This window comes from Streptopelia decaocto (assembly GCF_964273445.1).
Source record: "Streptopelia decaocto genome assembly, chromosome: 5".
Classification (NCBI taxonomy): Eukaryota; Metazoa; Chordata; class Aves; order Columbiformes; family Columbidae; genus Streptopelia; species Streptopelia decaocto.
In genome coordinates, this window is record NC_138659.1 from 43,350,891 (window position 1) to 43,367,555 (window position 16,665).

Genomic DNA, 16,665 nt, shown 5'->3' on the forward strand with positions numbered 1-16,665 from the left:
CAGACATTGGCTACAGTGCAGTGCACTTCATCAATAAGAGCCGGCAGAGGCTCTGAGGTTTGCCACACTGCCTTCATCCAGCCGAGGAGTAAGAGCAAAGACAGAGCCCAGCAGAGAAACCAAGTATCCACTGAGGGTAAGGCTGCACATTGCAGTCGTTGTCTGGAGGTGCTTTTTGCTGCTGTCCCTCAGATCGTCTGGGTAATACCCAAGCAAGCAACAAGAATGGATGTCTTTAAGAAAGGTTTCTCCATCGCTAAAGAAGGTGTGGTGGCTGCTGCAGAAAAGACCAAGCAGGGAGTGACAGAGGCTGCAGAGAAGACTAAAGAAGGGGTGATGTATGTAGGTAAGAGAGAACTATTTTCAGTCTACATTTGAGCATGAACTGCTGCATAGACTGTCTTTGAGAAAGTCTGGGGAAATCATATTGTGTCTAAAACTTGGAAGGGAATGGCAGGAGGTCTGGATAGCATCCCCAGCTCTGTCACGGAGTGGCTGTGTAAGCCTGGGGTGCCACATCCTCCCTGTGCCTCAGTTTCCCCAGCTGCAAATTAGAAATAGAAAAGACCACTACTTCAGGGGAGGCAGAACTAATGCAATGTTAAGGAGCATATGCCCAGGTGGAAGGTTTCTGTTATGACTGTTCACTGATTGTTTGCAGGGTGAGTCACTCACTCTCCAGGCACCCAAGCGCTGCTGAACTCCACCTCGCCTCTGCACTGTGAGACACACGCTGAGGAGGTCCCTGAGAGGACCCTGCAGCATTATTAAGTGGGGATTGCAGGATGCATCTGTTTCCCCACAAACGTACCATTTTGTCCTGAAATCCTTCTCTTGTTCACTGATCTGTTTCATTCCCCATGCACACATGGGGAATGAAATCTTGCTTTACAAGGGACACCCAAATTAATTTTGCCTGAAGGATAGAATCTGGAAAACAGCATGCCTGGTGTCCTGCTGGAGACCTCTCTCACAATTAATGTGCTGTTTCGGAAACCTCCTCTTCAAGGTCACCCTTGAAACCTGCTATCTCCATTATCTAGCGCATGCAATTATATGGCTGGATGGTCAGATATTCCAGATACTATAAAAATCTGTGAAGTCTTAGGTTCCCAAGACTGATTGCCGCGGTGCTGATTGCTGCACCTGACACAGCTTTTTATGTTTGCTAGATGTAGGAGTGAGTTGGGTTTTTTTTAGTAAGGAAGTTTACACGCAGGATCTTCCTGCTATCACGCTGCAACATCCGCAGCTGTACATAGCTACTATATTTAAAACAGTTATATTGATAATAGCTACTGATTTTGTAAATTACAAAAATTACAAAAACTTATGTTTGTAAGCTACAAAGGAATTGCAAACTGTATGTGTAGCAGATCTGGTAATGTCTTCATCCCAAAATTTTAAACACTCAGCTATTGTTATACTGAGAATGAATGTATGTAACAGTTCACATTTCAGTTTGAAACTGACTCACAAGAAAAAAGGTAAACAGCATCCTTGTAAATATTTAAACTAAACACAGTAACTGAAACCCCAGCCTGTGAAATGTCACATCTAGGTGTCAGATTGTGGCACCCCTGCTGCTCTGGCTGCTTCCTGATTTGAGTGAATGTCAGAAAGGACTCTTCCAAATTTTTATACATAACTCCTCACATCTCTGTTCAGCCATGTCCTATCTCTCCACACTGTGACCTGTTTTTCATTCCCACACAGCCATGAGGTACAGAGTCTGCTCATGAGATTCTAACTTTTTCAAAAAACATTTTCTAAAAGCCTTCCTAAAACCTAAATCTCTGAATGAGGATCAAATATGGATCAAGGTGAAGATGAAGTGCTTTCTCCTTTTTTTGTTTTGGTTTGTTGGGAGGTTTGGTATACCTCCAATTCCTGCCCTGTCATGTACTGGCTGGTCCTTTGCCTTGGGGCTGACTCAGTTCCTGTTGCATGCTCAGGTCTGCTCAGCCCTTTGGGGATATTCAGTCTTTCACAAGCAGGAAAAGTAAAGGTCAGACGCTGATTAGCTGAGAGAATTGATTTTTTTAAATAGAGAAGGTGGAGGCCAGGTATTATTGATTAAAGTTGGAGTGATTAGTATGCTGTCTGTGCCACATCTCCTCAGTCTGTGACACATGAAGGGTTAATCAGAGACCTGAACTGTTCCTTCCTTGCTCCTTCCCTTGCAGAGCCCCATCCTAGCAGCATGGTCTGGAGTGTCACATGACGCAACCTAAATCTTTGGATGCTAGGAGAAAATAATACTTGTATAGAAGCTTGAGGGTCTTTTCAGAAAGTTAGGAAAGGGAGGGGAGAACCCCAGAGCCTGGGGTGGATTAAGTGGAGCCTTGACTTTTATTCAGGTTTGTGTTAACTCATCACTGACCCTCCAAGGAAGATTCCAGATGTCTGGACACAACCACCACATCTGATGAGTCACTTGCTGCTGCCTCAAGAAAAGGAAAAAAGCTCATTCAGAAGCATCCTCCTGGAGCAGATAGTGTCATTGCGGTTCTGTGGTCACCTCGTCCCTCCTCTCCAAGCCATGCAGGTTCAGTTGCTAGAACCTGTGGCAGAGCCCGAGGTGCCTCCCTCCTTTGCTGGCACCGCATTGCAGTTCCCAGCAGGGCTGGGTAAAGATGCTGCCATCGCTGTGGGGTCACGAGGAGCCTGGGGTGCTCCTGCCCTGCCACGGAAAGGGAAGAGGGTGCATGAAAAGAGAGAGAAATCCTGTAGCATGGGCCACCTTTGCACTTAGTAAAGTCACAGTCTGCTCTCCAAACTGTAACAGCCTCTGGGTATGCTGATTTGGCTGTGGCTTCTTGCACGGTTATTGTGGGTACAGAAGTTGATTCAGTGGGTTATCTTTTGTGTTTGGTTTAAATAGGGAGAAATGTGATGGTGAAGTTCATTAATTAAGTTAATGCAAAGCTACATCAGAGTGTTGAATGTAAGGCTGTTAGTACTGTTTAATACTATAATTCAGGAAGTCTTGACAAAGAATGCACTTCCATTTTTCCAGAACAGTGTTCAATCATGCATGTTGCAGAAAGCCTCAATGCACCAAGCTGTACTTAAACAAAATGACTCCAGCATGAACTCCTGCAGGAGTTACAGCACTTCATAATATCTTTTTCTGCTACAACTCTTTTCACACCGCGCAGCACTTCACCACCTCAGTTGCACCCTTGCCATCCCAAAGCTCTTCAGGATGACTCACAGCACTCAGAGGAGACAGGATACATGAACTTTTAATTCTGTGTACATAAGCTGCAGGCAAGGACTAATGGGTGAAATGAGATTGAGCATCAGGTGATCACTTTCTGATTCAACAGACTGCGGGTTGCTGGGAGGGATATCTGCCAGAAGGTCCGATTTCATGTGGTGCATCATGGATGGAAGCTGAGCCTGAGTCATTGGGTGTGGTCAGGAGACTGGGCTGGGAAGATGAGGCAGGCTCGCCCTGGCGGTGCCACATCCCACTGCCATTGCTTCTGTCACAAAATGGATTCAGGTATTTTTCTTCTACCTGCATCCCTCCTTTCTGGAATTATTTTTCACCAGAAAATACAGCACCCACCTAGTATCCTCCCCTTGCAAAAGAACTGAGCCCAGATAGTCATCTTAAATCGAAAGCCTAGCAAAAAAAATATACAGAAGTACAGCTCTTGTCTCACTAAGCATGTTTATTGCAAAACTGAACTTATGCAAGGCTAGTACAGCAAATTATATACTTCGCTTACCTGACAACTGCTCTTTGACCAAAAGCCAGCAAGGAAGTGATAAACTAGAACATCTGTGTCTGGTGTGAGAAGATCTTGTATGTCAAATCAATATTGTGGCAGTCTTTTATCGGAATGGCACTGGGAGGGAAACTGAAGCAGGATGGCGTCTGAGTTGAACTGTGTGCATTTGGCCAGTTCAGGAGTTGCTGTTCATGGCTTCAGACTTGCATCTGCTCTGTTCACTGCTGTGCATCTGTACATATTTATGTATCGCAGACATCATTGTTGAACCCAGTTTACAGCAGTGCACACGTAACATGCATCATTAGGAACTGGAGCTTATAGCTTATAGTAACAAGAAAAAAGTTCAAAGATTCATCTCTTCAGTTTTAACACAGTTTGGGAGGGTGGAGCGAAATGTTGAGGGCATATTGTAGTAGAACAGCTTTGTTTTGCCACAGGCAACCATTACAACCACCAAAATAAATCAACAATTGAGACTTACATTCAATAATACATAATATGTACCAGGCAGAACAGAGCTGGGCTGGATCTGTTGTTATCAGGGCACTGCACCTGTTTTGCTTTTCAGGCTGTTAATGAGAACGAAATGTGGTTTGTAGCTCATTTCTCCCACCACACCCATGGATGCTCCAGAACCTCTGGACTTAAAGATCTGCCCAGCTTTATATTTCTATTGTTTTGACAGTTGGCCATAAAAATCCTTTTTTTGTGTCAGTATGGGAAACTTGAAAAGAGCCTGTATAGGTAGAGCTGATTTACAAAATACAGCAAAGTGGGACCAGTGAAACTTTTTGGCACATGCTTATTTAACTTCCAAGAGATAAATTTAATCCTTTATTTTTGTCCATCTACCATGATTTAACATATGTGCTGCGGTATACGAATGGAAGGGATGTATAGCAGATCGCTTCAAGCTTGGAGGAAAACCACAGAGATTAATTATTCCTTAAAGGCAACTCATCTTGCAAACTGAATGTCCTTCTAACCTGTTAGCTTTTCTGTCTTGACAACAGCGAGATAAATTGCAATGTAAGCATACATCTGGTGGACTTCCATAATTTGAGATAAAAACATCTACATTCTGTGTGTTGCTGAAAGCAGGCACAGCCTGAGCTGGAAATCTAGTTAGTAGGTATGTAGTAGAATGGTAGTTGTCCTGTAAATTCAGCCTCAAGTTTTGCTAAAGTCTTTATTAGAGTCTCTATTAGAAGTGTAGACTGAAGCTTTTAATGACCACTGCAGCCAAGGATCCTGCTGAAAGGCCAGGGAGAGTCACAGGTGGGATTCCATGTCTTGAAAGACTGAAGTAGGTGAGATTTCATCAGGTCACTTAATACTCATTCATTTTTACAATTAGCTTAACATTGATTTATGTCCACTCAACTGTTCATTTTGGAAATATTTCAGGGAGAATTTTTCCTACTTAAGCATGCTGTAATCAAGATTTTTCCGGTCTAGGAATCTCCAGACAATTTGTGGTTGAAGTTATCCAACTCCCAACACAAAGGTGCTCACTGACTTCACTGGGGAAGAAAGCTGGTCCCTTCTGCCACCTCCACAAAGGGCTTGTGTCCTAGCAGGAGGTGCTGACAGCACCACAGCTCCTCACCGCACTTAGTAAGAACAGGCGGCCATCCATGTCCAGAAGGTTCTTTGCCAGGTAGCACTGATGGACCATGTGTTTCCTTTCACAGGTACCAAAACCAAGGAAGGCGTGGTGCAAAGTGTGACCTCAGGTAAGAGCACAGCCCTGAAAAGGATGTGGAAGTCTGTGCTGTGTGGCTGGACATCTTGATAAGGCCATCATTACTGCCACATGGAAGGTCTCTGGGCAACACCACTAATCTGCGTGACCTTCCATTTGATGGAAGCCACAGAGTCAGGGACCCTGAGGGATCTTTCTGGGTATCCCAAGCTCCAAGGCTGGGCAGCCCTCTGAACTGCCTGGAAGAGAGATGAATGGATGAATGGATCCTTTCCCTGGAGAATTTAATTACTAAATTACTTTTTTCTTTCCTCCCTACCCAGGTGTATCAAATCAAACAGAAGGTACCCAGAGAGAGGTCACACGCAGTCTGCAATGCCAAATACCTAATTTGCACAGATGTCCTGTAGCATCTGACAGTGAATTTTTCATTCTCCAGTTGCCCACAAAGACTGATAGGCTGCAGTGCTGCTCTCTGAGCAGCATTTTGAGTTAGACGAATGTACATAATCTAAATGTACATGATATAAATCCAGACATGACCTCACATAAAAAAATTCAAATAAGGACTGTATCAGGTGAAATTTCTTCTCTTAATGCAGTTGTTTTATTGACCTTTTGGCAGTGTCTAGATCATTGACTTTCTGCTTTTCTTGAAATCCTAGTTGCTGAGAAGACCAAAGAACAGGCCAATGTGGTGGGAGAAGCTGTAGTAGCCAGTGTGAACACTGTGGCAAACAAGACTGTAGAAGGAGCAGAGAACATCGTGGCTACTACAGGAGTTGTAAGAAAGGTATGTTTGTTTCTTCAGTCATGTGCAATACAGAAGAGTTGTCTTTACATTACACTTAGAATATCTGCAAACATTTCCATCTGATGGTTTTACCTATTAAATGAGAGCTTTTCAGCAATATCTGCTTTTATATAATGTTTAATACTATTATATAATGCTTAATCTGTAATCAGAGAATCATTTCATTTGGAAGGCACCTCTTGAGATCACCTAGTCCAAGACCTTTAAGGTGAATGAGAGCAGGTTGCCCAGGACTGTGTCCAATTCAGTTCTGAATACCTCCATGGATGGAGACTCCACAACATCCCTGGGCAACCTGTGTCAGCATTTGACCACCCTCACAGGAAAGAAAGAAGTATTTTCTTGTGTTCAGATGGACATGTTAATCGATTTGCATCTTGTCCCGTTAGTGGGCACTGGTGGCAAGAGTACGGCTCCCTGTTTTCTTATGAATGTAGAAAAGCATTTTTTCCAGGGACTTGAGTAGAAACACAACCAGGCTGCAGTGAGCACCCAGAGCCTCATACCTGTTGTACAGAAGCATCTGGTCCCAGCAGAGAGCCTGACCCCCTTGCTTTGCTTTGTGCTGATTTTGACAACAACCAAACACTTGTTGATAAAGGCCACGTGACCCAAACCATGCATCGATTAAACCTGATGCAAACAAGGTGTCTTCTGTCCTCCAGCCTAATTTGAGAAACTGGGTTGCTTCAAGTGAGGGGATTAAGAGGCATGTGAAGGAGCAGAACGGCTCCCTGGATGAAGGCAATGTTGATCACTAGAGAAGATGCTTTCACTAGGTGGCAACAGACAGCATCCTTTTGTACAGCACGAGGCTGATATTTGGCAGCTCTTTGGTAGGCCCGGCTGCGTTTCCCCTCTTTAGAGAGCTGTGGTCAATAGAGTTGATAGCAACATAAGCTAGATGAGTCACAACACACCCAAACCCAGAACTGAAGCAAAGAGAGGCTGGCCAAAATAGTTTTAATTGTTCAGACAGTTGGCTGATTAATTTCCTGGCCTGCATATAAACACATTGTGAAGTGCAACAAAACTTCTGCACACCATATAAATCCTGAGAGAATAGCCTAATAAAAGAGCAGAACAGCAGCTACGAGTGACGCAAAATGTCCTCCTGAAAGCATGTGAAAAGGGCAGATACAGAAGTTCTGCTAAGCCCTTGGGATAAGGTTAATCTCTGTTCCCACAGGGAACAGCAGTTAGGCTGCAGGAGTGCAAACATTCATTCCTAATTCCGTGGGCCCAGACTGCCCTCTCCTACTACCCTTTGACTGGCTGGGTGCGGGGTGGTTGACCCAGGAGAACTAGGAATTTGCTGATGGTAGGAGTCCATCCTGCAGATACTGAACTGTCTCCCTTTCTGGCAAGGGCAGAGCAGCAGCAATCCTCTTCCCTTTTGTCCTAGTGAGATCCTTCCCTCAAAGTCTGATGAGCTACGCATTACAGGTGGTAATTTCACAGCCCAAAATGGTTGATGTTACCTGTTTCCATCCTTGTGCAAGTAGTCCCCTTCATCCTAGTAATGGTTCTGGGTTATGCAGACTGCAGACAATATACAAAAACTGAGTTTTCCAGAGAATTAGAGTATCTGAACTGTGACTGAGACTTAAAATGAGGATTGAGCAAGAAATAAAAATGTGGCATGTGTCCCATGCTAAAGGGCAGACTGAGGGAGCCAGGAAACTGCTTTGGATATGACATCATGGTGTAATGTTAAATAGCAGAGGTGGGCAGCAGAATGGAAATAAGAGGAGAAATGCAAGGTGAAAGAAGTCACAGGAGAAAGAATTCAAGAAAAGTATTTGTTTCTGTGAAAGCGAAGGGTTATCTCCTCTAGTGTTTTACATCAGCTTAAATTAGGAGTGCAGATCTTCTAGTCATCCTCACTCACTGTTCCTCAGGTACATCTGCTGGATACCTTTTGGGTAGCAATGACAGGAGCTCCAAGTGCATCCCGGCTGCTGATGGTTCATGGCTATGGGGCCAGAGCTGCTGCAGAGGGAGGGCCCTGAAAGGAGCAGAGGGGTTGTGCTGGGCCCTCACACCCGCTGTTTTCCCTCTGGATCTGCTTCTGTTGTGCTCCACAATTTGCTAATGGAAATAGAACCAGAAGCTGCCAAGAGCAGCACCAGGCACTGTAATGCATTTGAGGGACCCGCTGGAGGTATACTGAGAAGAGTGAGAAGGTATAGCAGTTAGATCTTTAAAAAACAAATACCACTGTTAAAATCTTGCAATCCTGAAATTATACACAAGCATTCCAGCCCCGAAGTTTGAGAGAGCTGTTGCATCCAGTCCTGAGACTTGCTTATGCTCCATCCCATCCTCTTCCTTTTTAACTGCAAAGAGCAGTTGCTAATGTCATGTTTCTGTTTTCAACAATGATCTCCAGTGTTGTTCACTGCTGACTTTGTAGACGGGTTGTTCACAGCACGCGGGGATTGTGTGAATGGTGAACACTGAGCAATGCTACAGGATGACTTGAATCTGGAGAGCCGAGTGGTCCTGGATGCATGTCCCCAGCTCAGCATTCTCATTATTAATATCAGTTACAGAGAGCTTGTTGACATTTAATCTGTGCATTTGATAGCTTGAATCAGTGACAGGCATGTACTAGCAAGGAGTGGGACAGTCTGAGGATTTGGGATTAAGTTTTGCTTGGGGCTGCAGCTGCAAGGTGGCTGAGCTCTGCAGGCGTATCAGGTGGCGACTTTGGCCGTGGGGAAGAATCCAGCCCTTTGTGGAACATGGCAGGCACTGAGACATGGACACACACGGGGCAGCTGGCAGCCCACTGCTCCTCGCTGTTCTCAGTGCGAGCGCTCGGAGACAGGCAGAAGGAATGGGGCTGAAGTAACGCTACACCTACGGAGGGGTGCCAGTCGCCAGGCGAGAGCAACCTCGAGTAGTGTTGGCACTGCCTAGTAGGGCTTTGGCACTGGCCTAGTCACTGCTGAGTACGAGAAGGTATTGACTGATTTGGAGGAGGTTTTAAGAATTAAGTAAAAAATATGTAAGTTAAAACATTATTTTTCTGATGCACCAAGGAGTGAGACGCAGGAATAATTTGTTTTGCCTGTGGCTCTGCACACATCCCAGTCCCTGGGGTGGACATTAAGGGATTTTCGTGAGATAACCACCTCCTAAATATCCCTGTCTTAGAAGAGGATTAATTCTTCGTCTGCATGACACAGCACAAAGTTTGCTGCATTGCAGACACCACGTGGTTGGGAACAAGCGCACGTACGTACACACACACATACTCACAAAATGTCCCTCAGGGAGTGGAGGAATTTCCCCAGTAGCTGATGCTTCTCCACGCCCTCCACCTAGATTTTCCCTTTAGATCTATCTGCCCTGACAGTTTTTATATGATTTAGTTGTCAGTTCATGGCTCTGTCATTTTGAATTAGGTTTGATCATTTTTTATTTCAGTCCATTAATTATTTGAGCAGTTGTCAGTTATGTGCAACCGCCAGGCACATTCATTGGATCTCATCTTTTCTCTCTGCGCTTGATCTAGCACACATGTACCGTACCCCAGCTTATCGCTTTCATAACCACTGCATATTTTGAATACGAATGGTTAATGTTCATGGCCTCAATTCTGTTCCCTTAAACCCTGCGACACCACCAATGCTAAGACAGTTGCACCGAAGGAATTAGAAGCAGAAGCTGATAAGTGACCTCTCTGTTTATGTTAGTTTGAGCAGGGTGAGTGCCACTTATGGGAGAGCAACCAAGGGCAACTGAGAGGCCACGGAAGTCAGAGCTACTGAGCAAGAGGAACAGGGAAATCAACAGCCAAATTACCTTACAATTAAGTAGAATAAATAGTCAAAACTCTTCCCCTTTGTATTCAAACTTCTTCCTTTGTATTCAAGCTTCCTGGTACTTCACTGATGCAGTGATGCATCCTGGTGGTGTCCTTCAGTGTCCTATGGGGCAGGGAGTGGAGTCAGGTACTCTGCCTACAGGCATTTTTTCTGTGCTTCCCTCTTGGTCTCATTATTGCATCCACACGTACATGTTTCACCTGCAGAATGGCTGAGTAGGTGGCACTGGTGAAGGCCTAAAGTCTACAAGACTGTGTGGTGTGCTTCATGGCTAAAGGCTGTGCCCCAGTAATCCCATAGGATAAAATGTAAACATCATTAAATATGTATTATTTGTCTAAGCAGCCCCAGGAAACTCTGAGAGTCTGGCTGTGAGTTGGATCAATCCAAAGCTACCCCAAGAGGTCCACCTGGATTTGAAGGCTAAGACAGGAATTCTGCACGCCCGTCTGTCCATCCTGTCAGTGGGTCCACTCACTTTAATCAAGAGCTGACCTCTTAGTCAGAGCTGCCAGCATCACTCCAAGCAAATGCACCCTGAAACACATCCAGGACGGCCCGTCCATAGGAGCTGACAGGTTGCCTGAGGGTGTACAAGGGAGCGGTTTGGGGACGCTGCCAAGTAGCATCATTTTTGCTCCAGCGCCCAAGGTCAGGAGCACAACGTGAGGCTGAACCTTTCTCCGCCTTATGCAATTGATGTCCCATTGCAGGCTGTTAAATTTGCAGCAGATTAGGTTGTCAGTGAACCTCTCTGGTTTTAGTGCCTTAAAATAATAATAGTAATAATAATAATAAAAGAAATTTTTCTTGCAGCTGCATTCGTTGGGTTTTTGATGAGTGTAATGTTCCAGCATCCAGCATTTAGACTCTGCATGCTTTCTTTGTTAGATAAGGAAGATAGTCCTGATAAGGTTGTTGATCTCAAGAATTTTCGGAGATGGTGAAAAGAAAAGCACTGGCCTATAACATAATATGGATAAAAATATAAATTTCATTTAATGTATGGACTCAGCCAGCAGAATGTAAAACACAATCATTGAGCTGAAAGAGGGAATTTGATTGAACCTGTGAAATACAGAAATCTGAAGAATCAAATTGTAATTTTTAATTTTTTTTTTTTGCAAAACCTGTGGACTTTTAAAATCTGTTTTTAAGAAAACATATTAAAATATCTGAACCCAGAAGCCTATAGTATGCTCTATTTAAGACCTCTTAACTTTGTGCAGGAATGATTTTATAAATGGCAGGTCCTAATTTGTTCAGTTTTTCATTAGTGATATCTGAACATGTAACTGTTTCATAAACTTGGTGAAATACGGTATTTTATACATATAAATCTTCTATAGTATATATATTTGATGTAAAATATATTTTTATATATATCAATACTTAAAAACTTGTATAGTATTCCTGTAATGAATTCTATGGTCTTGTGTTTCACTTAGCTACTATGTTAAACTACTTTGGTTTTCTTTCTTCTCTGGCCAAAAAGATTCAAACCCCCCCAAGAAAAAAATTCAAGAAACAAACTAAAACAGGTTTTTTTTTTTTTTTTTTTCATTTAAAACACTTTTTCTAAGGCAATATATAATTTCTGAGAGAAAAAATAAAATCTGCTTGCTGTTCAAGAGCAGGAGGAGCATTACTAATTACTTTGGGTTGCAACATGCCTCTCTCTCAGAATATTTTATCCCATTTAATGAGGAGATGCACACTCAAACAGTGGCAGAGTTCTTGGTGTCCTCCAGAGAAGCTGGATTTTCACTCTTGCTTTCTTGCCCAGCATCACTCTATGAGTCAGTGTTAGAGCTGCGGCTGGTACCCAGGAACTTCACAGTATCACAGTATCACAGTATGTTTGGGATTGGAAGGGACCTCAAAAGATCATCTAGTCCAATCCCCCTGCTGGAGCAGGAACGCCTGGGTGAGGTCGCACAGGAACATGTCCAGGCGGGTTTTGAATGTCTCCAGAGAAGGAGACTCCACCACTTCCCTGGGCAGCCTGTTCCAGTGCTCTGTCACCCTTACTGAGAAGAAGTTTCTTCTCAAATTTAAGTGGAACCTCTTGTGTTCCAGCTTGATCCCATTACCCCTTGTTCTATCATTGTTTGCCACCGAGAAGAGCCTGGCTCCATCCCCATGGCACTCACCCTTTATATATTTATAAACATTAATAAGGTCCCCCCTTAGTCTCCTCTTCTCCAAACTAAAGAGACCCAGCTCCCTCAGCCTTTCTTCATAAGGGAGGTGCTCCACTCCCTTAATCATCTTGGTTGCCCTACGCTGGACCCTCTCCAGCAGTTCCCTGTCCTTCTTGAACTGAGGGGCCCAAAGTGAAGACCCTTGCACCACACTGTCCTCCTCTGTATATTGTTTTGCTGACCACTCCCTGAGATCCCCGGCAGCTAACGCCCAGCCGAGGAATGCAGCCCTTCCTCATCTCGTGCTCGCTGCTCTGAGCAGGCTGGGAAGTGCGTGAGAAAAAGGCTGTGAGAAGCCATGCCTAACACAGCCTGACACCTCTTCATCCTGCCATTGTGCTGGTTCCTCCACCACTGTTTAGAAACACTCTCCAGAAACATGGTTGTTTCCCTTTCTAAAAACAGATGGATGCGTCACTGCTATCCTTCTGGAGCAGGTTCCTGGCAGGGAGCACCATTTAAGGGATATAATAAGCAGCACAATAGCTGAGCAGGGATTCTTTAGCCTATCCATCGCTCTCAGATGCAGCATCCTGAGGAAGGGATCCCCTTTTCCATGACTATTCCCACATTTGCCAGAGCTGAACTCCCCTCTTGCAAGAGCAATAGGTGCTCATTCCCTTTAAAAAGAAGGGGTGCACTGCACTGGTGTTCATATGGGCCGTCCCCCAGTTTTCCTGAGGCAGCTCAGCACCCCAGGCTGTTGCCTTTGTTTCACTTTCACCTGCCTCAAATTGTATTTTAAAGGTTTACAAGCAGTTTTTTAGACTGTTAAGTGGAAAGAAAAGAAACCTACAATGCAAACTGGTGACAATAGCTGCAACTGCAGGTGCTTCAGAGCACTCCACGTAAGTTTATTTGTTCCTACCAAATTTCTTCACACAGAAGAAGTCAAAACTCTGGTCTTGGTGACACGAAGGAAAACTTCAGAAAAATAACTGATTTTCTGTATGAAAAAGACCCTAAATGAGGCTGTAAGAAATTGAATTGTTATTTTGTAGACATTTGCTCTAACAACCCACACTAAAATGGATTTTGAGCAATATTTGCCGTCTATTAAACCTGGTATTTTATTAGTGTGTGCAATGCTCAAACCCATGCCGCGCAGTCTGCTCAAATAGTCTGAGATTCGGGCAGGACTTCATGTGTGCGGGTGAGGACAAACATCTCTCTTGTGACTTGGCAGGAGGACCTGGCTGGGCCGGAGCCGCCCGAGCAGCCGGGGGTGGCGGGAGAGGGGGCCCCCGTGGCGAGCACAGACAGCGGCGGACAGGTGAGGTGATGCCATGGCCGTGGCTTCCCCGTGTCCCCGGTCTCTCGAGACCATGCGTGGGCTTTATCTGTGTTACTGGTTTTCTCCAGGACAATCTCCCCCTTGCTATCTGTGATCATACATCTACTGCATGTGGAGCCCATCGGTATTCCCGTTTTCAGGACTTATTTGACAAAACCCAAGCTGTGGGTTCTCACTTTTACCTCTTCCTTTTTTCGGACCAAGAATTTGTCATGAGTGACAGATTAAACTGCTGCTTGATTTGGGTGTGTAAATGCACGTATATGTTATCGTGTGTTTTTGTCATCATATGGAATAGCTTTTCCCTGGTTGCAGCCATACTTTAGAAGAGCTACAGGAAACAAGTTAGCTTTTTCTATAGATGCTTAGATAACAAGCTAGATTTTTCTGTAGATTTTTCTATACTTAAATTAGCTCTTTTAATTTTTGACCTGCAATGTCCTTTTAAAGCCCTGAGTGGGTTTTTATATGGTGACTACCAACATTGATTTTTCTCTTAATTTTATTTATATATGTTTTTCACTGGAAATATTTAACTGTTTTCCTGTCTGTCTTCTCTCACAGGGTGAAAATGAAGGCAATTAATTAACTTAGTGACTTGTAGCTCAAAAGAAAGCATTCCAAGAGCATACATGGAAACATTAGCTGACACTACAACAGGAAAACCCCACTCTCCATAGACTAACTACATTCAGCTCTGTAGTCTTTCACCTCCCTCATAAGCAAATTGTACAATATATGTAAGCCAGACTCCTCTGATTGTAAGTAAAGCGCAGCCGTGTACCAGGGTGTTGTGTGTCTCCCTCCCCACTTCCCTCGTGGCTTCCCGACCCGCTCGCTTTGCGTGTTTTGGTCGGGCTCACTGATCTGTGTCTCGTGTCCATCTGCACTGGCACTTGGGATCTCTAGGCATTGTGGAAATATTTTTTTTTAACTAATAAAAAAAAGTATTTGAACAAGTTATTTGTTTTCTCAGTTTTATTTGCACATTTTAGATGTTGATCCTTCCAAATCTATGAACCGTTCCTGTAAAAGTGTGGTATTAAAATACAAGGATCTCAGGCCTGTAAGGACCTTAGATCATGATGTAAAAGATGGGAAACAATGAAAAATTGTATTTCTGAATAAATAGTGTAGGTAGGTCATCTTTCTGTCTCTCGGGACTGAAAAATAGAGGTTGCACTTTTAAAATATTCCCACAAGTTTGAGAGTGCATGGGGGAAGGTGGAAAAAAAGGAGGCTTTATAAAAGAACATGAAGGTCACGTTGACCTCAGTTAGCTTTTTTCTTTTTTGGTATTTTTTCTGCTTACACCAGAGCTTGAAAATTCCATCCTGACATCTTCTGGGTGTAATGAATGGGTAGAAGTTAATTGAAGAAACGTGATGGGCACTGACCTGTTAGATCAGAACTGCATTACTGCTGGCAGCAGCAGGCAGGATTCCCGTGAAATGCGTGAGTCCAATAACAGGTGCCAAAGGAGAATTTCTGGTGCGACACGAACACCAGAACTGGTACCAGTTACAGCAGCTGGTCAGTCTGCAGGTAAGCTGTACAACAGCAGAGACTGTCTGCATTCAGAAACATAGAGAATGGGAAGATGTTGCTACAAGCTCATTGCTGTAAATAATGAAAAATTAGTTTAAAGCACGTAAGTATGGCTCTAAAAACAGGGTCTTTTATTCACCTACAGGCAGAACAGCCACGAACCCGTGAGAAGCCAGTATAAGCTGTAGAAATCTAAGCTGCTTCAGAATCAGACCATTAATCTTCAATAAGCTGCATAATGATGATGGCTATGGAAGGTATTACAGGAGAGATTTGCTGTAGCGTGGAAGGATCTAGCAAGTGTGATACCAACCTCTCTGGCACAATAACAATACACATAAAGCTTTGCCTTGCAGAGACCACAGGATTTCCATCCAGAGTGGATGTTTGATCTCGACAAGGGAAGGGAACAAAAGAGCCATCACAGAGATAACAAGACCCCTCAAAGGAAGGTATATCCGATATGTGCATAGTCTTTTCTGATGACCTGCAAAACATCTGCGGAACTTGCCAATTAGAGAGTAGCTGAAATTGAGGCCAAGGTAAGATGACATAAGGGGCTGTGATACTCGTGCCCAGCAGCAGGAGGCTGGAGCCTATTCTTAGTGCTTGCTAGAGAGAGAGAGAGAGGGAGAAACCTCTCTGCTCCAAAGCTTTGCTTTATGGGGGTACAAAAAAAATGTTCTGCCAGATGGAGGGAAGAGGAGCTGAGCATCCTCGCCAGCCCCACACCAGGCACTGCCCAGCCAGGGAGAACAGAGGTGCCGGTCTGAGCTGCCTTTGTCAAAGGTAAGGAAGGTGAAAACTTGTTTCTTCTGAAGTAGAAGGGTCTGTCGTAAAAGAGCCGAAAGATTGTCTATTAATTATTCAATTAAATTTTGTTGTATGTTTATTTGGTTCACTGCATGGAAAAGAAATCTGTACTTTTAATGAGTGTTCAGACAAGCATAATGAGAAGCGATAGAAGGAAACTGAACAATGGAAGGATGGAAGAGATGTGTCAGAATACATCCTGCAGCAGAAGGTGCTTTCACAAGGGGGATGCTGGGACTCCCCTGCTCGAGGTAGAAGCTGACAGAGGTAAACACTAGCAAAATAATTTTTGCTGACAGGTCATGGTCTGGGCAGTCAAAAGTTTCTTTTACAGATCTCACCCTGTGAATTACTGAAGTGGGCCTTGTATGTGCGTTGCCTCTCTCGTGGAAGTTGTTAATTTAACTTCAGTGTGATGAGGCAGCACTCGTTACCCAGCACGGCAGAGCCACAGGTGCGTCCCCAGTGACATGACTCCAGGTGCTCACGCACAGGCCTCCATGGTGATTAAATGAGCCAGGAGCAGCTGCTGCCAAATGTAGCCTCAACTTTACCATACAAGTGACCAACAAAATGCTGAAAAGCATTTTTTTCCCCTTGTAAAAGCAAAACCCGCCATGTATATTTGCAGTGATGCTTTATTAACTGACTTGTTTTGATACAGTTTATAGTGTTTGAGAGCTCTCTCATAATTGCTTTTTAGCC

General features: G+C 44.1%; 1 protein-coding gene across 1 annotated transcript; it reads left to right on the plus strand.

Annotated features, from left to right (window-relative positions):
- Nucleotides 1-14,505, plus strand: SNCG (synuclein gamma). The gene is made up of 5 exons (XM_082052714.1): nt 1-346; nt 5,441-5,482; nt 6,117-6,244; nt 13,492-13,578; nt 14,164-14,505. Exons 1-5 carry the CDS (start codon nt 226-228, stop codon nt 14,182-14,184), a joined length of 399 nt encoding a protein of 132 aa, XP_081908840.1. The 5' UTR covers nt 1-225; the 3' UTR covers nt 14,185-14,505.
- The last annotated feature ends 2,160 nt before the right edge of the window (nt 14,506-16,665 follow it).